The following is a 24980-nucleotide window of genomic DNA, read 5'->3' on the forward strand; positions in this document are numbered from 1 at the left end:
AAATAATTTATAATTAATTAATTAAATAAATAATTTATAATTAATTAACTAAATAAATAATTTATAATTAATTAATTAAATAAATAATTTAATTATTATTTATTAAATATATATTTATTTAAAATAGAAATAAAATATTTATATATATATATCATATATATTTATATACATTTAGATATTAAAAATTAATAAACAGTATTACATTTTATTTTTAAAACTAATTTTTATATAATTAAATTGTAATATTATTAGTATTCTTGTAATTTAAAAATAATAATTACAAAATTAAACAAATTTTTTATATAATTTTTTAATAAAATATCAATTTTATCTATTCTAAACTAAAAACATTGATTTAAGATATAATTTACTAAAAAAAACTATATAAAATTTTTAAAAAAATTAATATATACAGTATATATTTATATATATATTCAATACTTTAATTTATTATATAATAATATTTGTATTTTACGAAGGATTCATTAATTCGCGTCCAATACTAATCCAATGGATAACACGTCTATTATTACGGATGTGTTGCCTGTAATTGATGGCCAAACCAATGGCCAGACATATCATGGATACTGTCATCAGTGATATAATTATTATAAATGCTTTATCATGCGATTCAATAGGGTTTCTACTTATATTATTATCTGTGATATTAATATTAATATTATTATTATTATTATTATTATTATCACATGAATGGTTTGAATTAAGTTTTTGAGAGTCATTTAAGTTGTTAGTCATATTATTAATATATTGTGGTTTAATAACTGTCATTAAATTAAACACAAACAACAACACAAAATTTAACATATTTACTATAATTTTTATACAGTATTATAATTATTTAATTATTTTAAATATAGATAACTGATTCTTAATAATATAATAAAACAATTATTTTTAGAAATTAATGTTAAGTCAATATTATGTACAATATATATAACTGTTTATTATATATCACTTTAAATTATAAGTATTTACTGTATATATATAAGTTGATAGTTATATATATATGCAAGTAAAACAAAAAATATTTTTATAAATTTATATTAATATTTAATATACAATATTAATTGTTTGTATAAAATACAACCACTCATAGTTAAAAATATTATGAAATATTTATGAAACATTATTGTAATTAAATATTTATATCCTCTAATTAATGATTGATTTTTTAGAAATGTTTGAAAAAATAGATAAATATCTTGTGTTAAGTAATAAATACAAAAAAAAATTAATTTTTACTATTTTTTTTTTATTTAACTGGTGAAAAATTAATTTATAACTAATTTATAATTAATAATTTTTTTAAAAAAATATCAATCTATTATACAGATATAAATAGTTATAATTTTTTTATAATTTAATTTTAGTTATGATTCATAAATATATATACAAAACAAATAGTTTTTTATTTAAATATATATTTATATATCACATAAACATATATCATATGGCATTACAACAGTCGCAATACTATTGTTAAGTGCAAAACATTATTATTTATATAAAATATTGTAATAAAATATATCCTCTAATTAATGATCTTTTTCTAAGTAATTAAAATTATTATTAATTTGATTTTAAAAATAATTTATGTTAAATCTAAATGATATTAATTATTATACCTTATAATAGCAAACAACCAAAAAATTATAAGTTAATTATTTTATTATAAATTATATAATTACAAATTGATGTTTATGTAATAATATTGTTATTATTATTTTATTAATATTTATTTTTATATATATATATATATATTTAATAATAACAAATAACACTAAATTATTATTAATAAATAGTTAAATTTTTATTGTTATAAAAATATATGTATTAAATAAAATTGATTTTTTAGTTTTAATAAATATACTAAAGAGAAATTAGATTATTTTTAAAAATTTGATTAAAAATAAATAGATAAATATTATATTTTATAGTGTAAAGTATAGTATAAATATGAAACGGTAATGAAAGTTAAAAATAACACCAAAAAATAAATAAAATAATAAAAATTATATAATGTTATTAACTTAAATTTATTACAAATAATAGTTCAGTTAGTTATCATAATTATTTTTTTATTTATTATTATTATTATTTTATATTAATTATTATAAATAAAATTAAATCAAAACAAATACAAACAAATATTATTTTATTTATTTATTTTTAATTAATTTTAAAAAAAAAAATAATAATAATAACTTTTAATTACAATCGACTTTAATGGCAGCTATTATAATACCAGTGCATACATTTGAACCGAGATTGACATCAATTAGTCCTCCACCACCACCACCACCACCACCCGGAGCTGATGATGGCTGTCTGGATGGTTTCGGTGCCAGTGTTTGATTAACCTTAAGGGCCAGTAGGTCTATAATTGGAGGTATGGCTACTTCGGCTACGGCAGCCGCACTGGCAGCTAAATTAGCTACCGGTGCTGGTGGTGGTGGTGGATGTGCAGCAAATTTTCTACCTAGGTTCTCTGTGTTATTGTCCAATTGTCCAACTACTACTACTACTACCGGTGCCGTATAAACTGGTTGTACTGTTTTAGTTTAGTTTAATATTAGTAATTGATTAGATAATAATAATAATAATAATAATAATAATAATAATAATAATAATAATAATAATAAAATAGTAGTAATAATATTAATAAAATAGTAGTAATAATAATAATAAAATAGTAGTAATAATAATAATAATAAAATAGTAGTAATAATATTAATAAAATAGTAGTAATAATAATAATAAAATAGTAGTAATAATATTAATAAAATAGTAGTAATAATAATAATAAAATAGTAGTAATAATAATAATAAAATAGTAGTAATAATAATAATAAAATAATAATAATAATAATAATAATAAAATTGTACTTAAATTTATAATTTAGAGGATAAAGCTATTAATTTAATTGCATAACAATATCAATAACAATATATCATACCTGGACACTGGCTCAGGGGTATACACTGGCCAGACCTACTACATCGGACATAACCGTACGCACAGATACAGCCACCACCCGGTTGTTGTCGACAGTTTTTAACAGCCGATGATGATGGCTGGCCATCACCATCACCACTACTACTACTACCAGTGCCGATACTACTACTACAGTGCACTGGTAGATACGGGTGCTCGCATGTGGGCTGACATTGTTGTTGTTGAATAGTTAGACAATTGTTAACTACAATTTCGTTATCTCCGCATATGATAACTAGTATATAGAGCACAGGTATATATAATTTTTGTTGTTGTTAATATGAGGAAAGTTATGCTATCAAACAAACAACAAAACAATCAATTGTATACCTGAACTACTGTTCCTCTTTTGTTGTCGTTGATGGTTGATCCTGTCAATGGTTGCCGCCCTAACCATAACATCCATGACCACTATTACCGATGATGATAATGATAATACTAATAAAATGTTATACATTTTTATTTTTATTTTTTTTTGATGACTGTTTTAACTGTTATAATATATTAATATTAAGTATATAGTGATTAGTTAAGTAAAAAAAAATAATAATTTTAGTATTTTTATTAATATAACTACCTGTTTATGGATGTATAGGATGTCTAATAAATTATTAGTAATAATAATAAGGATCGGCTATTTTGATAGCCCTACTACTACCTACTACTACCTGTGCAATGTTGATGACATTGAAATGTATTATTATTATAGTTTATTGAAGATTATTGAAAGGTTATTGACTTGGATTAGTAATAAGCTAACTGTCCATTAGTTTAATAAAACAATAGGTTTTAATGTTATTTATATATATATATATATATATATACAGTATATATATATTGTATATGTATTTATTGAATATATGTATAATAATAATGATAAGCATTTTTTTTATTAAGATTTAAAATATAATTTATTTATTTTTTATTTAATATCTAAAAATAAAAATAATTATTTTTTGACTAATATATAATAAAAACTAATTAATATAATATATATATATATACTAACAAAAAAATTGTGTCTATTTTTTTTTAATTACAGTCGACTTTAGCGGCCAAACCGATACCACCCAGACATAAATTTGAGGCCAAATTGACTTTAATTAGTGGCCGATTTCCCGGTACCGGTAGTGATTGGGACAGTAGGTCGACAATTGGTGGCACCAAATCAGTAGCTACAGAAGCTAATGGATGTGGGGTACGATCAGTTAGATTGTTAGGTGTGGCCACCAGTCTCCTACTATTGGTCAATACATCCAATACTACAGGTGCTGCAGCTGCTGGTGCTGCTATAATCAATATTAATAGACCTAATAATAATAATAATAATAATAATAATAATATACTGTACATACCTGGACACTGGCTCAGGGGTATACACTGGCCAGACCTACTACATCGGACATAACCGTACGCACAGATACAGCCACCCGATTGTTGACAGTTGTTGTTAATAGCCAATGGCTGGCCATCACTACTACCAGTGCCACTCGGGATATCGGGATTACTATTACAGTTGAGCACTGGTAGATACGGGTGCTCGCATGTTGGCTGGCATTTAATAGTTGGACAATCGGTAACTAGTATTTCGTTGTCTCCGCATATGACTACTCAGTGTATTAGTATATATATATATATAGAGCACAGGTATATAAAATTTTTAAGGGAAAGTTATGTTTAGTTAAAAATAAAAAACAATTGTATACCCGGTCTCTGATGTTGTTGTTGTTGTTGTTGGCCAACGGTTGCCGCCGCCTCTCTGGCCATAACATCCCTGACCACCGATACCGATGCCGATGATGAAAATAGTGATAATAAAAATGCTAATAAAATGTTATACATATTTGTTGTTTTTGTTTTGTTTGCTAACTATATATATACTAATATTGTTTTTTTTTTGAGACAATAATTAATAATAATTTTATTGTTAATAATAATAACTGTTTTTATTTTAAATAATATTATTTTACTAAACAATTACTACTACTACTACTGTATATAAATAAATATAATGTTTAAATTACTAATACATTGTAATTAAAAACTACAGTAGTTTACTGTATATAAAGGCTATTGACATTATATTGTTGGGATTAGTAATGGGATTACTTTATGATAAGCTATGACAAGCTAACTGTCCCTTATTTTTTCCATTGAATAAGTCCAATTAAAAATTTTTAACTAATGTCTAACTAAACTTTTCAAAATACATATTAATTATAATAAATAAATTATTTAAATAAACATTTATATTATTTATTTAGTTTTTTTTAACTATATATATATAGAAAATATTGAGAAAATAAATTATAATTATTTTTTTTATTACTAAAACTTGAATTATTATTATTATTAGTATAAATACTTTCACTTTAAACGAAAAATTGATGCATATATTAGATAAGCGCCAGAAAAAAACAACATTTTAAAAAAAAATTTATTTCAATTTTTAAATATAATTTTTTCCCATTATTTTTATCATTTACTAAAAAAGTTTGTTGACATTGAAATAAATTATTTTTAAAAAAATGAAATGATATGAAATGTCATTTAACTTTCTAAACAAAAATAAAGAAAATAAAAATTGAATAAAATATTTATTTTAATTATATATTTTTAATAAATTAATTAATTAATTATAAAACTATGCAAAACATTGTATTTAAATCGTGTCTATTATTAATAATAATTATAAATAATTATAATATAAATATTGTTTGTCAATACAATAATTACAATAATAATAATAATAATCAGTTAAATAATTTAAAAGTTGAAAATTTAACTAATAATACTAATAATAATAGTGATAATAATATAAATTATAATAAAATAAATAATAATAATAATAATAATAATAATAATAATAATAATAATAATAATAATAATAATAATTTATGTTTAACTCCTATTTGTATTAAGGAAGGTATTGTATAATATACCTAAAAATACCTAAAAAACATTATTTAAATTATAATATATATATATATATTTAAAAATTTGCATGATAATTTATTATTTTTTTGAAATTTAATTATTATTATTTAAAATTTAATTATTATTATTATTATTTAAAATTTAATTATTATTATTATTATTTAAAATTTAATTATTATTATTATTATTTAAAATTTAATTATTATTATTATTATTTAAAATTTAATTAATTATTATTATTATTTAAAATTTAATTATTATTATTATTATTTAAAATTATTATTATTATTAATAGCATCTCGTATTTTGCGATCATTGGATGAAACTGTCGATCCGTGCGATGATTTTTATCAGTTTAGTTGCGGCCAATGGCTATCGCGGACACCGATACCCGACCACAAATCGGCCGTCAATTCATTTGCCAATTTGCAGGATATTATTAACTATAGGATCAAACAGATGATCGATAATATTGATATCAATAATAATAATAATAATACTAATAATACTAATAATAATAATAATACTAATAATACTAATAATACTAATAATATTACTAATAATAATACTAATAATAATAATACTAATAATAATAATACTAATAATAATAATGATTTTATAATAAAAACTAAATACTTGTATCAAAGTTGTATGAATACATGTAAGTAATGTATAGTTTAATAAATAATTTTTAATTATATAATTAATTTTTTGTATTGTTTTTGTTTGTTTAGCACTTATTGAACAACGAGGCGATCAACCGCTTCGACAGCTGTTATATCAATTGATTGACAGCAGACAGTGGCCACTAATGTCTGTGAGCGGAGCACCGGTAGATAAGAACAACAACAACAACAATACTAATAATAATTGGTTAGACTTGTATTTAAAACTAAAATCAATGGGTTTGGCAAACAATATGCTATTTTCGTTGACATTGTCGACTGATATCAAAAATAATACGAAAAAAGTTTTAATGGTTTGTTTTATAATTAATTGAATTATATATCAATCAATCAATGATAGAGAGAGAGAGAGAGAGAGAGAGAGAGAGAGAGAGAGAGAGAGAGAGAGAGAGAGAGAGAGACAGACAGACAGAGAGAGAGAGACAGAGACAGAGAGAGAGAGAGAGAGAGAGAGACAGAGAGAGAGAGAGACAGAGAGAGAGAGACAGAGAGAGAGAGACAAAGAGAGACAGAGAGAGAGAGAGAGAGAGACAGAGAGAGAGAGACAGAGAGAGACAGAGAGAGAGAGAGAGAGAGAGAGAGAGAGAGAGAGAGAGAGAGAGAGAGAGAGACAGAGAGAGAGAGAGACAGAGAGAGACAGAGAGAGAGAGAGAGACAGAGAGAGAGAGAGAGAGAGAGTTATATACAGTATTAATGACTTAATAATTTTAAAAATTATTTTTAATAAAAATATATATTTTTTTAATAACTTTAATAATTATTTTATTTATTTATTTTTTTTTTGATGACCAGTTAGATCAGCCAACGTTTGGCACGAATCGGGACTCATTGTTAGCCACCGCCGGCTATCCGGACACTGACCGTACATTTACGGCTTACAGAGATTTGCTGCGAAAAAGTGGCCAACAATTATGGTTGCCGTCAAAAATGTCGGCAAACCAGACAATTATATATGAAATTAATGAAACGATTGATTCAATTGTCAATTTTGAAAGATTGTTGGCTAATGTAAACTATATATATAAAAAAATATTATTATTATTATTATTATTATTATTGAAATACTAAATGTATTTTCAATTGTTTTTTCAGATATCAATGTCCAATGAGTTTTATAGACACGAAAATCTAACAGTTATTATCTATGAGGACATGGATGTCGACACCAACACCAACAACAACAACAATGATCTAAATAATGATCAATCGCTTGATGTAAATATAATTATTTATTTTTTTATGGGTTTAAAAACTTTTTTTTATATATATTATTTTCAACAACAAAAAATGTTTTTGTTATTTTTTTTGTAATAATTTAAATCATATTTTTTTTTATTTTTTAATATAGAGTTCACTATTCAGAGAGGAAAGGGATTATCTAAAGTCAATCTACAATAGGATAACAATTGACGATCTGATGATAAAATTGTCGCCAAATGTATTGAAAAAATTTTTTTTCTGAAATTATATTTATTTAAAAAAAATTAATTTAATTAACAAATTTTTTTTTTAATAGATAAATTGGCTAAAAATTATCAAAAACCTAACCAATGATAATGGTATACAACTATCGGATGAAATCATAGTAAATGATACGGAATTTATCCGAAAACTTGATAAACTGGTCAATCAAACCGATAATCAGTAATTAAAAAATATTATTATTATTATTTTTTTTAGAAAAATCAAAATATTTTATTATATTTTAATTATTATTATTTATTTATTTTTTTTTTTTTTTTGGTTAATTAGACTATTAATTAATTATATCCTTTGGAGAGTCATACTAACCAAACATATGTCGCTGGATAGCCACTGGAGACATATGAGACAGGAGTATGACGACTACCGATTGTCGGGTAGTAGCCGACGGTCGGCACCGGCGGCGGCGGCCAGACCTCGATGGCAACAATGTGTTAAAACTGTTGAAAATAGCTTACATTTTGCATTATCTCATCTGTATATCAAACAGTATGCAAACAATGATGATATCAGAGAACAGGTATTTTATATTTTTTTAGATATTATTATTATTATATTTTTTGGATATTATTATTATATATTTTTAGATATTATTATTATTTAATTTTATTAGATTTTATTATTATTATTTAATTTTTTTTGTGGATATTATTATTATTATATTTTTGTGGATATTATTATTATTATTATATATTTTTTAGATATTATTATTACAATAGTTTAGATCTAAAAGTAATTAATTAAATAACTAAGAAAATGAATAATTATTTTTTCAAAAAAAAAAGTTTTTTGTTTGTTTGTTTCCAAATAATAATAATAAAACAAATAAAAAAAATATTTTTTAAAAAAATATTTAGTATATTTTCTATAAAACTATTAAAACAAAAAAAACTATAAAATAAAACTATTTTTTCTTTAATCATAATTTAATAATACATATAATAATTAATAAAATATTTTTATTTATTTAATTTTTGAATATTTATGGATTATTTATTTAATTACTAATTTTATTTATTTTTTAATAATTTTTAAAAACCCCATCACCCCACCCCACCCCCTCGATAGGCAACAAAACTAATTGAAACAGTTAGATCGAAGTTTAGATATACATTATTAAATAATATGTCCTGGATAGATAATAAAACAATGATCAGGGCATTGGATAAATTGGATAAAATGCGTATATTAGTTGGCTATCCTATGGATATATTGGATGATCAGAAAATTAATCAACTATATAAAAATGTAAATTATTTAAAAAAAAATTTATTGTCATTATTATTACTAATTTTGTTTCACCCCCTACCCCTCCCCCACCCCCCAATAGATAAACATAAACCCGGATGACTTTTTTGGCAATATATTAGCAATTAATTACTGGAAACTTAATCAATCGTTTAATAGTTCGCTAAGAAAATTCAATGATATTCATAGGTATTCATTGTATTTAATTTTTTTTTAAAAATAATTACATTTTTATTTTATTTTTTATTAATAAATGTATTATAGTTGGCAACGGTTGGGATCGTTGACTTTAGCCAACGCTTTCTATAATACGGTCAAAAATATGGTGACAATACCCGTCGGTATACTGCAGGGCGTCTTCTACGATAAGGACAGACCTAAGTATAGTATAGTTTATATAATTATATATATTTATAATAGGAATTTAATTGGAATTTAATGGGAATTTAATGTGAATTTAATGGGAATTTAGTGAGAATTTAGTAGGAATTTATTGGATATTTGATGGGAATTTAGTGGAAAGTTATTGGGAATTTAATAGGAATTTAGTTGGAATTTAGTGTGAATTTAATGGGAATTTAGTGGGAATTTATTGGGAATTTACTCAAATTTATCAAAAAAATTGTCGATTAAAAAAATGCAATTTAAAAAATTTCACCCCACCCTAATACCCCACCCCACAAACTTTTTTGGAGTTTTTTGCCATTTTACTCTACCCTATACCACACCCCACTCCCACCCCCACTGAAATCGAAAACCATTAGCAACCCTAATATATATACTAATCATAATTGAATTTTAACAGATAATAATAATACTTTATAATCGGTAATAGCTATCTAAACTACGGTGCACTGGCCAAAACGGCTGGCCACGAAATTATACACGGCTTCGACAGTCATGGCCGACATTTCGACGGTAACGGTAATGTCAACTACTGGTGGTTGGCGGCGACCGATCGCCGATATCGCCAGAAAGCCCAGTGTTTTATCCGGCAATACGGCGACTATTATGTTGGCGGCGATATCCAGTTGTCGGTCAACGGCCAGCGGACACAAGCGGAAAATATTGCCGATAATGGTGGGATAAAGTTGGCATTCAGGGCCTATAGACAGTGGTTGATGAGGACAGGTAGCCGACAACAACAGGAACCGCTACTACCGGCCCTCAACTATACCGGGGAACAGCTATTTTGGATTAGCTATGGTGTACACTATTGTTCAAAACATAATAGGGATAGTCTGAGAAATTTACTATTGAAAGATTCGCATACACCTAAAAAATATCGGTATGTATACCTAGAGTACATACCTGTGCTTACCTTTATATGTATATTATTTAATTTTTTTTGTTGACAGTATTAACGGTGCACTTTCAAATTCACCGGAGTTTTCGGAAACATTCAACTGTCCCCAGGGATCGCCTATGAATCCAATAAACAAGTGCTCGCTTTGGTAGTTAATATTAGTAATAATAATAATAATAATTTTCATAAAATAATAATAGTTTATATTTAGAGAAAAAAATTTAATAATAACTTATATTTAGAGATAAAAATTTAATAATAATTTATATTTAGAGAAAAAAAATTAATCAATAATTTATATTTAGTAGAAAAAAATTTAATAGTAATTTATATTTAAAGATAAAAATTTAATAATAATTTATATTTAGAGATAAAAATTTAATAATTAATATTAAGTGAAAAATAATTAATATTAACTTATATTTAGTGAAAATAAATTAATAATATTAATAACTTATGTAATAATAATAAATTTTTTTATTTAGTTAATTATATGGTTTATTATATATATAATATTTATTTTAACTATAATTATTTTTTATTAAATTATAATAATTAATTATTTTTTTTAAATAAAAAATAAAAATTATTTGATACTATTATTAATATAAGGAATTGAGCACCGGTAGGTACAGTAATTGTAATATTGTATTTATCATATACATTATATAGGTATTTAAATTGTTTGGTTTGGCAGTACAATAATATTAGGATAGTAGTACCGGTAGTACAGTATTATGAGGTGATACCGACACCGGCACCGACACCGGCACCGATAGCTATCGGTTCGTTGGTCAGTATAATAGGTAAATCACATTTAAGATCAAACGAACCGGGAATATCTAGTTTAACGGACAGCTGATATTTGATGGATATTATCGGACAAACCGAATGAACTACCGGTGCATTGGGCGGTACCTGTAGTTCGACAATCGTATTGGTCTGTGTGGAGGCACCGACTGTCTGATCCAGACCACGGGTCAGTTTTTGTCGGGTTTGTTTGTTGACACCATTGGCTGTAAACTGGACCTCTTGTTTGAGGGCAGCCTTCAGGATCATTGATTTTTTTGATTGATTATCAATAAAACAGTGAACCGGTATACTATGCCCGACGTTATGGCCCCGGCTGTGCAGTTGACAGCGCAGTATCAATGGTTTGCCGCCTATGAGGCCAACAGTTTTGTCTTTCGATACGAGAACCGGTTGCTAATTAAATAATAAATTGAAGGAACGGTAGTTTGATTAGGAGTCTATGTGCTAGTATACTAGCTAATTAAGGCACCGTACCGTTAGCTCCTGTATGGAAACATAGGCCGGTGTCTGTACAGTAAACGGTTGTATTGTTGTCTCGTCCGGACCGTCCTGTTTGATATGAGCCTTAAGCCAGTACCGTATGCGACCGTACTGGCCATCATAGGTGGCCGGTATCCTAATCCAGTGAATGATTGAGTGGGTGAGTGAGTGTGTATGAGTGAGAGAGACAGAGAGAGAGACAGAGAGAGAGACAGACAGAGACAGACAGAGACAGAGAGAGAGAGAGAGACAGAGAGAGAGAGAGAGACAGAGAGAGACAGTGAGAGAGACAGAGAGAGACAGAGAGAGACAGAGAGAGAGAGTAACCACAAAAAAACTAACCGATCGGGTAATTGAAAGTTGAATGCAATGATATGTTGGCCGTTGTGAAGGACAGATGGATAGACTAATTAAATAAAATTAAAAAAACTCAGTATTTATAGCGCACATGTATGTGTCTAATATACAGTATTAAATTAAAAAAAAACCTACTGTTCCCAGGATAATAGGGTAGTTCAACACAATTGTATCGCTGATAGTGTCTAATAGTTTCGGTAGTGTTGACCGATGATGTTGATGTTGCCGATCCCGATGCCGATACCGTTTCCGATGATCGTCTACCCGAGTGTTTAGGCTGTTTGACCTGTTCGGTCCATTCGCATTCGGCCCTGCCTTTCATGGTAATGGTCAGCTGGCTCAGGTGCATCTCGCCGTCCAATTGTAGGATACATTGGCCACTTAGGACGTCCAGTGGCCGATAGACAGCTCCCGGCCGATCCAATACCAGTGTAAATGTTTTCAGCTTAATAACCATTGCTATTGATTTATCATTTAGTATAGGGGGGGGGGTGTGTGGGTGAGGACAGTTAGACAGTTAGGTAGGGTTGATATATATAAATATATATACTGTATATAATAAATATAAAATTTATTACTAGTATTATAAAATAATTACAACAAAATATAATAATAATAATAATATATTACTACTAATTATATTTTTTGATTGATATATACTGTATATTATACACACACACAGTAACTGTATTATTATTATTATTATTATTAAAATAAATATTTATTAACTAATTAATTAAAAATAATGACAATTCACTTAATTCACAAAATAAAACACAAAAATATTTTTTTTTTGTTGTAATAAATTTTTTTTCATTGACTTTATTTTGTGCTAAAAAATTATTACTATTATTATATATACTGTACTGTATATTATTGTAATGTAAAATTTATAATACAATAATAATGTTAATAATAATAATAAATTTATGATAAAACTTGTGATAACGTCTCTCTCTCTCTCTCTCTCTCTCTCTCTCTCTCTCATACATACATACATACATACTTACACACATACATACTTACACACACATACACACACACATACACACACACATACACACACACACACATACACACACACACACACACACACACATAGATAGACAGTGAGTGTGTGTGTGTTTCTAATGTATGGGTAATGTATGGCTTTCAATGACAAACATATTACACATACATACACACAACAAGTACTGTATATATTAATTATAATTTATACGTAAAACTATGTGTGTTTAGTGCACATAAAATATCACTAAAATAAAATTATTACTCATTTTTTTTGTTATCATTAATTTATACTTATATATATATATATATTGTATATTTGTTGCTAAAACTTGTTATATTGTTGTTATCAATGAGTGTATATAAAGTATACATATATAAGTGTATATATATATATATATAATAAATAGTATATTTTTTTTGATTGCATTTTTGCGCTGAAATTAAACTTATAAAATCAAATAAAAACTATTTATTTATTTTAATAATCAAAACAAATATAAATTTATATTTAGATTTGATTGATTGCTATTAGTTGTGTACACATATTAGTTATAAAATATTATTATTATTATTAAACTACTATATTATTAGTGTATTAAAAACAATTATATTATAGTTATAATCACTTTAAAAACATTAAGCATTACAACAAAACGGATATATAATTATTAATAATAATATATATATATATATATTACAAATAGTATATGAAATATTAATTATGATTAATATTTATTTTTTTAGTTAAAATATCTGAATTGTTTTATTTATTTTTTATTTTAAAAAAATTAGTTAATAAAAATAATAGAAAATAAATAATAATAATACATAAAAATTTTCATTTAAAAAAATCAGATGAAATAATTAATAAAATTAAAAAATACAAAATAATAATCATTTAAATAAATAAAAATAATAACTTAATTGTTAATAATAATAATAATAATGTTTTCTAAAAATTAATGATAATATGTGAAAAATAATAAATTAATTTTTTTTTAAATATCATCAATAATACTAATATTATTAAATGTGGTTTTTTTTATCTCAAAATAGATATATATAACATATTTTTTTAATTAATTAATTAAAAATTATTATTTAATTAATTAATTAATTAAAAATCAATTACAATCAACAAAACCGGCACCTCCTAAAAATCCTAGACAAACATTTGAAAATAAATAGATTTTTATAGGTGTCGGCTGTTGGGATGGTTTGTTAGATCCGACAGTAGTATCATTGCCTGTCGGTGCGGTCGATTGGGACAGTATGGTAACAATTGGTGGCAAACCCTGCTGGACAACAGGTAGGGCTAACACTGTTGTTGGTGTAGGCAATGGTTTGGGTATAACCGTTAGATTTTCGGTTACGACAATAGGTTTGTCGACAATTATATCGGGCAACTGTTTGTCCGATTTTTTGTTCAATATAGTAGTGTCCAAACTTATTGATCCGACTACAGGTGCCGGTGCTGGAGTTGGGAGTTCAGGTACAGCAGGAGGTGCATCATCAGCATCATTAGCTACCGGTGCCGACGACACATGTATATGTATCGGTGCTATCATTGTCTGCTGAATTGGTTGCGGTGGCGGCGGCGGTAGCGGTAGTTTAGACCCGAACTTTTCGCGTAGTTTTTCATGTATTTTACCGCCGCCTACTCCACCGCCTCCGTGACGCATATCGTGCACCTGTATGTTGTCGCCAATACTAATACCAGTAGGCGATCCGTATGTAGTAGTGATCACTAGTAGAGATGGTGGTAATACTACTACTAATAAAATTGTTTTATACATTATTTTTAGTGGTGTTTTAATACACTAACTAAATGGATTGACTGGGCTTAAACTATAAACTAACTGTCCCCTAATGATATCAACATTTTTATACTGTTTTTTTTTGTCATCTACCTGAGCCCATGTGTATGTATGTGTGTGTGTGTGTCATGTGTTTAAGTCAATGACATTGATTTTAATGTACAAAAAAATGCACCTAAAATTTTAAAATGTCATCAAAATGTGTCCGGTTATATTTATATTAATATAATATTAATATATATACTGTATATATATATACCGGTATATAATTAAATTTTTAAATGTTTAAAATATATCTATTATTATTATTAGTATGGATTAAAACATAGGATTTTAAAAGGACTATATGAGGATTAATAGATGTATAGTAAGTATATATAAATAGGTCATTAATAAAAACTAACTGTCCATTTGTTTTTGAGTAGAGGACTAACCTAACCTAACTAACTGTCCATTAAATTTGAAGTGCCTTAGCATTACTATCCTGTTAGTAGTAGTAGTTTTAATTAATTTAAATTTTTTATAGTAAAAATATTTTATTTTATTTTTTTAAAAAAAAAAGTTAATCAAATAATTATTTTTTTAAACATTACATACTATTTATTAGTTATTTAAATAGCCTAACAAAAAGTTATAAATTTTTTTTTTTTTAAATAATAATTTATACAAATAAAACTTATTATTACTATTATGTTACTAATATTACATTTTTTATATAAAAATTTTTGTATAAATAAATAAAATTTTATTAGTTTTATAGTATAATTTGTGATATTTAAATTTCAATTGAAACTAAATAAATATTTTTTAAATAGGTATTTCCTAAATAATGTGGTTAATTTTTATTTAAATAATTAAATACATATATACAGTATATATATATATATATATATATGTAATTTACTGTATAATATAACTTATCTAAAATTGTTTGAAAAAATAAATAAATAAAAAATATATATATATATATAATTAAATTTTAAACTATTGTCAAAATCAAAACCAAAATTATTAACTTTTTCTTATAATAAAATAAAAACTTAACAATAAAATTATTAGTTAAAAATATTTAAGATAATCAACAAAAACAAAATTTAAACCAACCATAATTTGTTGTTTCAAAAAAACATAATATTAGTTAAATAAACTTTTTTTTAAAAAAACTTAGTTTTAATTTTTTATTTGAAAAAATATTTAGTTATATAGAAGTTATTTTATTTAAATAAAAAAATATTTAGTTTCTAATATTGTAATAATAATATTGTAATAATAATAGTGTAATAATAATATAATAATTAATTAATTAGTTAATTAAATAAATATATATATTTATTACTACAGTGTATATATACATACACACAATGAAATTACTAACAGTTATCCAAATAATAATAATTGTTTTAAATATCAATAAAATTTTTGGTCAATTATTATCTAATAATAATACTAGTAGTGATGTTAACAAATGGATTAAAATATTGGATAATTTTGAAAGTCTAGTTAATCCCATAACCAATGGACTATTGGTTCAATTAAATGCCATCAAATCCCAGCTAAATGTTTCAAATAGCCAGTGCCTCAATAATATTGAAAGCCTACTGTTAAGGGCCACTATAGATGACTGGGCGCTGAAAAGTTTGTTTTTTTAATTAATTAATTATTAATTTTATTACAATTATTTTTTTTTGATTGTTATATTATTTAACAACAACAATAACAAAAATGCAAATATATTTTAATTAGAAATTTATTTATTTTATTTTTTCAATTTTAATGGCAAACTATTAAATTATAATAATAATAATAATTATAATTATTTTATTTAATTTATATAACTCTAAAAAATAATATTGCTTTTTAAGTTTAAAATAAATATATATAATATTATTTATTATAAATAAATTATTAGTTATTGAATGAACAACAAAAAAATCTATAAATATTTTAATTAGTTAACTCATTACTAATAATAAATTATTTTTCCAAAAAAAAATATTTATTATAAAACAAAAAAAAATTTCTATAATATTAATAAAAATCTATTCAATTATTTTATTAATCTTAAAAAAATATAATTACTTTATAATACAATAAAATTAATATACAATATAATAATTACTATTATAATAATAATTACTATTATAATAATAATTACTATTATAATAATAATTACTATTATAATAATAATTAGCTATTATAATAATAATTAGCTATTATAATAATAATTAACTATTATAATAATAATTAACTATTATAATAATAATTAACTATTATAATAATAATTAACTATTATAATAATAATTAACTATTATAATAATAATTAACTATTATAATAATAATTAACTATTATAATAATAATTAACTATTATAATAATAATTAACTATTATAATAATAATTAACTATTATAATAATAATTAACTATTATAATAATAATTAACTATTATAATAATAATTAACTATTATAATAATAATTAACTATTATAATAATAATTAACTATTATAATAATAATTAATTATAATAATAATAATTAAAAAAAATAATATCATAAATAATAATAATAATAATAATTATATATATATATATATCAATAGTGTGGGATTCAAGCGGCCGCTGGCCATCGGGTTCGCTAAGCGGTTCGTTTGCCGAATACGGCGACTATGACCAGTGTCTGGCCATCCGGGCCGCCGATAATCGTTTCGATATATCGGGAAAGTATTGTTTCCTTGAACTACGGCCACCCGAACCCGTACGACAGCTATCGTTAAACAATACGAAATACCAGTCCTATTTAGGCTATCAATCCATGATTAACTATTGGTCAAAAATGGACGGTTTCGGGCCAGTGGCCAACGGTATATGTTTGCCCGCATCGTGTAGTGACTCGGATATCGAGCAGGTGCTCAATAGGAGTATGTATTATATTATTATTATTATTATTATTATTAAATAATTAATTAATTTTATAATATAAATATATTAATATAAAAAGCATTGACAACATTATCGGAGTTTCGGCTACGGGTTCGCTACTGTACTACCAGTGCTCAAATAGACAGTAAACCGTTAAGGTTTGGCCAAAAGGTAGCAATGTATGTATATATTATATATTCATAATAATAATAATAATAATAATAATAATAATAATACAAATAATAATTTTTTTTTAAACCTACCTGTGCTGCCTTATTATTATTATTATCTATATAGTGCTATTATCATAGTAAACCTTGGCCTGATCATACTGGGCACCTTGGTATCCATGTCCAGCTATTCAATGGCAGGGAACAGGGATGCTAGTGGTGGTACCACCACCAACACCAACACCACCACTACCATCAACTATTTGCTACGATTGCTGACATGTTTTTCATTTACCAAAAACAATGGCCTACTGTTCAAAATTAACAAACATCGGCACCGGGAGGGTAGTAGTGGTGGTGGTGGCGGTTCATCAGCTGGTGGTGGCCAATTCAAATATATACACGGTTTGCGTGTCATATCCATACTATGGGTACTCGTTTCGCATGTCTATCTGTTTCATCCGTTTCCCGAACTACCCGATCGGGTGGCACCTGTATTCCGTCTAAACGATGTCCGCCATATTGTCCAATATTTTTCAACACATTTGATTATCAATGCCGGACTGGCTGTCGGCACCTTTTATATTATCAGGTAATTGTCTGGGTGTTTTTTTTAAATAATAATAATAATAATAATAATAATATTTTTTGGAGCAAGGTGCTTATTGTTTTATTTTTTAGAGTAATTTTTTATTTATTTAAAAAATAATAGTTTTAGCATGCTTACTTTTTGTTTTTTTTTTAAATTATTTAATAACCACTTTAATTATAAATAATTATTATTATATTATTATTAATAGTTTTTGGAGCAGGGTGCATGTTGTTTTATTTTTTTTAGTAATTTTTTATTTATTTAAAAAATCATAATTTAGCATGCTTATTTTTTTTTGTTTAAAAAAATTATGAACAAATCACTTTAATTGTAAATTATTATTATATTATTATTATTATTAGTTTTTTTGAGCAGGGTGCATATTGTTTTATTTTTAGTAATTTTTTTTAAATTACAACAATATAATAATAGTCTATCATTTTTAGCATGCTTACTTTTTTTGTTTAAAAAATTATTAACAAACTATTTGATTGTAAATTATTATTATTATTATTATTACACATATTTAAAAAAATAAATCTTTGGTATAATTACTACTAAATTATTATTATTATTATTAGTAGTAGTAATAATAATAATAATTTATTATTATTTAGGTTAGTACTGAATATATATTTATAATGTTAATATTATCTAGTTAAGTTTATTTGATTCAATTTTTTTTAAAAAAAGTTTTAACTTTTTGATTTTGAGATTTAATACTATTTTTTATAATCCGATTTATATATTTATAATTTATTTTAATTTATAATATCTTATTATTATTATTATTATTACTAATACAATAGCGGATCGTTGACTATCTATTCAATACTTCCTGTTTTTGAGAAAAATCCAATCAATATATTCAACTATATATTGTTAAGATGGCTCAGGTATGTCAAACATTTTTTTTAAAAAAAATTACAATAAAATACAGTTATACACTCATACTGTATATCAGTTATATTAAGTTATTTTTAAAAATATATTAATTATTATTATTTGGGATAATTATAATTTTTTAACAAAAAAAAATAGTTGCAATAAAATTATTAATAAAAAAAATTATTAATATATATATATATATATATTTAAATATAAAATTACTTAAAAAACATATAATTATGAATAATTTTAGTATAGTTTTTATAACTACACATTAGTTAAAAATAATATTTAATACAATAATTATTATATAATAGTGCAAAAAAAATAATTAATATTAATAGAGATATATATAAAAAATTTTATTAAAATAATTTTTTTTAATTAGTACTATTTATTACTAATCAATAATAATAATAATAATAATAATTAACTATTTATTTAATTTTTGTTGGGCGCACCCCCCGGTAGATTTACGCCGCCCACAATCGGTATGATATGTTTTATAGTTGTTTGGCCGCTGTTCGGGTCGGGACCCCTATTTCATCCCGACCTAACCGATCGGGTAACCGAACCGTGCTATCAATCGTGGTGGACTAATTTGCTATTTATTAACAATTGGATGCATCCATCTACCATGGTACAATAAATAAATAAATTATTTTTAAATAAATAAATAAATATATATATATTATAATTAATTTTTTCAACAAACAAACAAACAGAAAACTAATTTATTAATTTTTAATTAATTAATAATTAATAGTTAAAAAAATATTATCATTTTTTTTAAATAAATAAATATTTAATAATTTATTTATAGTTGAATCACATCATGTAAACAATTATATAGTTTACTTCAATCAATAGTTAATATATATATATATAAATATCTATTTAATATAATTAATTTTTTTTAACAAATAAACAGAAAATTAATTTATTAATTTTTACTATTAATTAATAATAATTAATAGTTAAAAAAAAAATATTATCAATAGTGAATCAATTAATAGATAATTAAATTAACAATAAAAAAAATATTATTTATGATATTTTCAAATTTTTCATTAAGTAGTTAAATACACACACACACACATTAATTTATAATTAAATTAATTAATATAATATAATATTTTTTTATTAATTATAATACTATATATAATTTTTTTTTAATATTCCACCCCTCCTATCCATCCACCCCCACCCACCCCTATCATAGTGTAATAATATAACCTGGTATATGAGCTGCGATTTTCAAATGCATATACTATTATATTTTGTCATATATTTCTACTATCGTTCAAAACTATTAAGCAAACTATATATCGGACTAATGATTATCGCGGGCTTTGCCATACCGGTGCTCATTGTAGTGGCCGGTATTTCCGATGCACCTAATCCATCAATATTTTTGCACCCGCAAAATAGGTATATATATATATATTATGTTAAGTTATTTTTGTGTGTAATTGATTGAAAATTTTATTGAATAGGTTTCCCATTGAAAAAGTCGGTATATTTATATTTGCAACTTATAATCAATTGATACCATATTTTTTCGGTGTAATTATGGGCTTAATATTAATAAGAGAATCGCAACCCTATATTAGTAGTGTAAGTATTATTATTTATTATTATTATTATTACTATTACTACTACTACTACTACTACTACTACTATTATTATTACTACTACTACTACTACTACTACTATTATTATTACTACTACTACTACTACTACTACTACTACTACTACTACTACTACTACTATTATTATTACTACTACTACTACTACTACTACTACTACTACTACTACTGCTACTACTACTACTACTGATAATTGAATTTTAAAAAAAATAATTATTTTATTTAATTATAAATAAATTATTTTATTTTATTAAATTAAAAAAATAATTTATTTAATTAAAAATTAAATTATTTAATTTGATTAAAAGAAATAAATAAATTAAAAAAAATTATTTTATTTAATTAAAAATAAATTATAAATATTTTTGTTGTCTCTCTCTCTCTCTCTCTCTCTCTCTCTCTCTCTCTATTACAGAGATTATGTTGGTTTCTATGGCTAATATCGTTGCCACTGGTCATAGCCATACCGTTCCTGTCCCATGGTTTTGCCTCCAGCGACACAGTTATCGACGATAACCCCCTGGAATCGGCCATCAGTTTCGGTATCATACGGCTGTTATGGTCGGCCGGGCTTACGTGGCTATGTTTTGAATGTGCATCGGGTAGGGCCGGTTTTATCAATCGTATGCTCAGTGCTAGCTGTTGGCAACCCCTGAGCCGACTGACATTTAGCATATATCTCATACATATCGTACCGATTTGGCACAACTTTTTCCGTATCCGATCGCCGATAACCATAAGCGAGGAAAGTCTGGTAAGTGATTGTATTTTTGTTATAATAATAATAATAAAAAATTATTTTAATATAAAACAAATAAATAATAATAATTCAACAACAAAAATATATCTATAGATTAATAATAATATTTAATTTAGTTATTAATTATACAAAAAAATTTTTTATATTTTTGATATTTAAATAATTTTTTTGATAATATAACAAAAATTATTTAAATATAAAAAATATAAACTTTTTTTGTATAATTAATAACTAAATTATTTATTTCGGATTTTTTTTAAACAAAAATTTATTTAAACAAAAATTAAATATTATTATTATTAGTAATCTATAGATATTTTTTTGAATTATTATTTTTTTGTTTGTTTTGTTTTATTTGACTTTTTGAATTTTTTTATATATAAATATTTCAAAATAATTTAATAGATACTAAAAACACATTTATTTTTTAATAATAATTAGTTTTTTAAGAAACAAATATTTAAACAAAAATTTAGATATTTATCATAATGTTTATAATGATTTTTTTTTAAATAAATTTTACTAAATTTTAATATTGTTTTAAATGCATTGTTTTAGTTTTATGTTATTAACGATTAATTATTAACTAAATTATTAAAATATTTTGTTACTGTATTTTAAATATTATATATATGTTAAGATTTATATATGTTATTTATTTTTTAGGGACAGTTTGTTTTTTATTACATATTTACATTATTTAAATATAATTTATACAATTATTATATATGTTTTTTGAATACATTTATATTATATAAGTGTATATGTTTTGCTAACCTAAATAATATAAATTTAAATTGCATATAAATAGTTAGATTAAATAAAATCACAATTTATTTACTTATTAATATGTGGTTAATTTATGAGCAGATTTTAAATTTTTTATTTTTTTTAAATAATTAATATTAAAAAAAATTTTTTTTTTTAAACTAGATAAACAAAATAGTCAGTTAAAAAAATTATTAATATTATTATAATATATTCTATTTGTTTTTATTATATTTGTTTAAATAATATTAATTTAAAAAAAACAATAAAAATTATTAACTATTGTCTATATTATGTGTTTATGTGTGGGTATACTGTATACGATGTTATACATTGTTTTTGTAAAAATATTAAATAATTATTTTTTTTAAAAATACTAAACAAACAAAATGTAAACTTTCACACACACACATATATATAAATATATACTGTATATTTATATATATACACATACATACACACACACACACACACATATATATATATACTGTATATACACATACACACACATACAAACACATACACACACATACACACATACACACATACACACATTTACACACATACACACACATACACACACACATACACACATACATACACACATACACACACATACACACACATATACACACATACACACACTTACTCATACACACATACACACACACACACTAAAACACATAACTTTCCCCACAAAAAAAATTTAGTTACATATATATATACTGTATATAAATTATATCTAATATCTAATCTCATGGACTCTCTCTCTCTCTCTCTCTCTCTCTCTCTCTCTCTCTCTCTCATTGCAGCTGTTCATCGCCTGCGGCAATGCTGTCGAGGCACTGGTGTTGGCCTATCTATTGTACTGTATGTTTGAGGCACCGTATGTTAATCTATGTAAACTGGTATTTATGCCATCGATAAACAAACACATCACCAATAGTAGCAGCATCGCCACCACCACTACCAGCATCCATGGTTGTCATCAGCATCATACACATACCGGTGCCGCCAGTATTGGTGGTATTACTATAACTACTATCAATGACAGCAATCCAATGGTTGAACTTAAAAGGACTAAAGATAATAATAATAATATCTAATATATAATATAATATATATGTATTTTAATTATAATAAAATTGTTATTTTTTTATTTTTTATTATTATATTTAAATCCAATTGTCATTGAGATTATTATCTATCATCTTAATTATCAATTATTATATTATTTTTTATGTTTAAAAAATAATAATAATAATAATAAACAATTTATTATCTGATGAAATTAAAAAAAAAATTATATTATATAATATCTTTTTGTATATATTATATATTAATACAATATATAAAATATACAATAATACAATATAATACAATAATATATATATATATTATATACACTAAATATTTTAATACAATTTTTTAATTATATTTAATTTACACATTTATATAGTGTTTATTTTTGATGATAACAATTTTTTGATAATATAATAATAATTTATATTATTATTATTATTAGTATTGTTAAATAAAAAATTAATTAGGTGAGTGTCAAGGTTTTTAATTTTTAATAATAATAATAAACAAAACTAATCAAACAATATTGATACTAATATTTATATAATAAATAACTTAATTATTATTATTATTGTTTTAAATTTTATTTTCATTGGGTGTTATTTAGGAAATTAGCAAAAAATAAATAATAATAATTAAATTGAAATCAATAAAAATAACTATTAGTTATAGTATTAATAGATTTTATTTTATTTATTTTTTTGAATTATTAATAAATATTTAATGAATTTATAATAATATTTTTTTTTAATTTACTTCACTGTATATCTAAAATTATAAAAAATTAAACGGTTCATTAATTTTATTAATATTAATAATAATAATAATAATAATAATTATATTAAATGCTATTTTAAAATATATATATAAGTGTAGTGTGAAAAATGTGTCACATTTTAAATTAAAATTTTTATTTAGAAACTTATTGTAAGTTAAATCTGTATATTAAATAGTAATATAATTTATAGACATTTGTTATAAATTTTTTATTTTAGAGATTATTAT

General features: G+C 23.6%; 4 protein-coding genes and 1 long non-coding RNA gene across 6 annotated transcripts; 2 read left to right on the forward strand and 3 right to left on the reverse strand.

Moving 5' to 3' along the window:
* Positions 1-2228: 2228 nt before the first annotated feature.
* Positions 2229-3672, reverse strand: LOC128954137 (uncharacterized). The gene is made up of 4 exons (XM_054299704.1): positions 3594-3672; positions 3347-3454; positions 2979-3251; positions 2229-2572 (listed from the first exon to the last, which is right to left on the reverse strand). The coding sequence occupies exons 2-4, from the start codon at positions 3420-3422 to the stop codon at positions 2229-2231; spliced, it is 693 nt and encodes a 230-aa protein (XP_054155679.1). The 5' UTR covers positions 3423-3454; positions 3594-3672.
* Positions 3673-4039: 367 nt separating this feature from the next.
* On the reverse strand, positions 4040-4866 carry LOC128954208 (uncharacterized). Of its 2 annotated transcripts, none has more exons than XM_054299783.1 (3): positions 4723-4866; positions 4372-4623; positions 4040-4302 (listed from the first exon to the last, which is right to left on the reverse strand). In XM_054299783.1, exons 1-3 carry the CDS (start codon positions 4856-4858, stop codon positions 4049-4051), a joined length of 642 nt encoding a protein of 213 aa, XP_054155758.1. In that variant the 5' UTR covers positions 4859-4866; the 3' UTR covers positions 4040-4048. The 2 variants fall into 2 exon arrangements, with proteins under 2 accessions (XP_054155758.1, XP_054155757.1); XM_054299782.1 differs by having other exon boundaries at positions 4040-4305.
* Positions 4867-5914: 1048 nt separating this feature from the next.
* Positions 5915-10827, forward strand: LOC128954138 (neprilysin-2-like; the record flags this gene model as incomplete). Its single annotated transcript, XM_054299705.1, has 12 exons — positions 5915-5942; positions 6249-6431; positions 6688-6932; positions 7432-7647; positions 7732-7854; positions 7988-8022; positions 8392-8641; positions 9190-9369; positions 9452-9558; positions 9634-9750; positions 10205-10657; positions 10728-10827. Coding segments are annotated over 12 exons (2037 nt in total), but the record flags the coding sequence as incomplete, so codon positions are not given.
* Positions 7603-8054, forward strand: LOC128954200 (uncharacterized). Its single transcript, XR_008484474.1, has 3 exons — positions 7603-7647; positions 7732-7854; positions 7988-8054. It is a non-coding gene; the product is annotated as an uncharacterized LOC128954200 (long non-coding RNA).
* A 456-nt stretch (positions 10828-11283) lies between the features above and the next one.
* LOC128954202 (arrestin domain-containing protein 3-like) lies at positions 11284-12809 on the reverse strand. The gene is made up of 4 exons (XM_054299774.1): positions 12461-12809; positions 12311-12374; positions 11963-12104; positions 11284-11881 (listed from the first exon to the last, which is right to left on the reverse strand). The coding sequence occupies exons 1-4, from the start codon at positions 12780-12782 to the stop codon at positions 11411-11413; spliced, it is 999 nt and encodes a 332-aa protein (XP_054155749.1). The 5' UTR covers positions 12783-12809; the 3' UTR covers positions 11284-11410.
* Positions 12810-24980: the final 12171 nt, after the last annotated feature.

The sequence above is a fragment of the Oppia nitens genome, unplaced genomic scaffold, assembly GCF_028296485.1.
Source record: "Oppia nitens isolate AA-2021 unplaced genomic scaffold, nextdenovo-longstitch-racon4-pilon3 scaffold25_pilon_pilon_pilon, whole genome shotgun sequence".
Classification (NCBI taxonomy): domain Eukaryota; kingdom Metazoa; phylum Arthropoda; class Arachnida; order Sarcoptiformes; family Oppiidae; genus Oppia; species Oppia nitens.

What these genes read in the sequence shown, in the direction of transcription:
- LOC128954208 (XM_054299782.1), bottom strand. Translation starts at nt 4,858, where the DNA reads ATGTATAACATTTTATTAGCATTTTTATTATCACTATTTTCATCATCG. An exon ending in ACAACAACATCAGAGACCGG is followed by an intron (nt 4,624 to 4,722) that starts GTATACAATTGT and finishes TACACTGAGTAG; the next exon opens with TCATATGCGGAGACAACGAA. An exon ending in ACCCCTGAGCCAGTGTCCAG is followed by an intron (nt 4,306 to 4,371) that starts GTATGTACAGTA and finishes TATTGATTATAG; the next exon opens with CAGCACCAGCAGCTGCAGCA.
- LOC128954202 (XM_054299774.1), bottom strand. Translation starts at nt 12,782, where the DNA reads ATGGTTATTAAGCTGAAAACATTTACACTGGTATTGGATCGGCCGGGA. An exon ending in ACCCTATTATCCTGGGAACA is followed by an intron (nt 12,375 to 12,460) that starts GTAGGTTTTTTT and finishes TTATTTAATTAG; the next exon opens with TCTATCCATCTGTCCTTCAC. An exon ending in AACTTTCAATTACCCGATCG is followed by an intron (nt 12,105 to 12,310) that starts GTTAGTTTTTTT and finishes TCACTGGATTAG; the next exon opens with GATACCGGCCACCTATGATG.
- LOC128954137 (XM_054299704.1), bottom strand. Translation starts at nt 3,422, where the DNA reads ATGGATGTTATGGTTAGGGCGGCAACCATTGACAGGATCAACCATCAA. An exon ending in AAAGAGGAACAGTAGTTCAG is followed by an intron (nt 3,252 to 3,346) that starts GTATACAATTGA and finishes TCTATATACTAG; the next exon opens with TTATCATATGCGGAGATAAC. An exon ending in ACCCCTGAGCCAGTGTCCAG is followed by an intron (nt 2,573 to 2,978) that starts GTATGATATATT and finishes AAACTAAAACAG; the next exon opens with TACAACCAGTTTATACGGCA.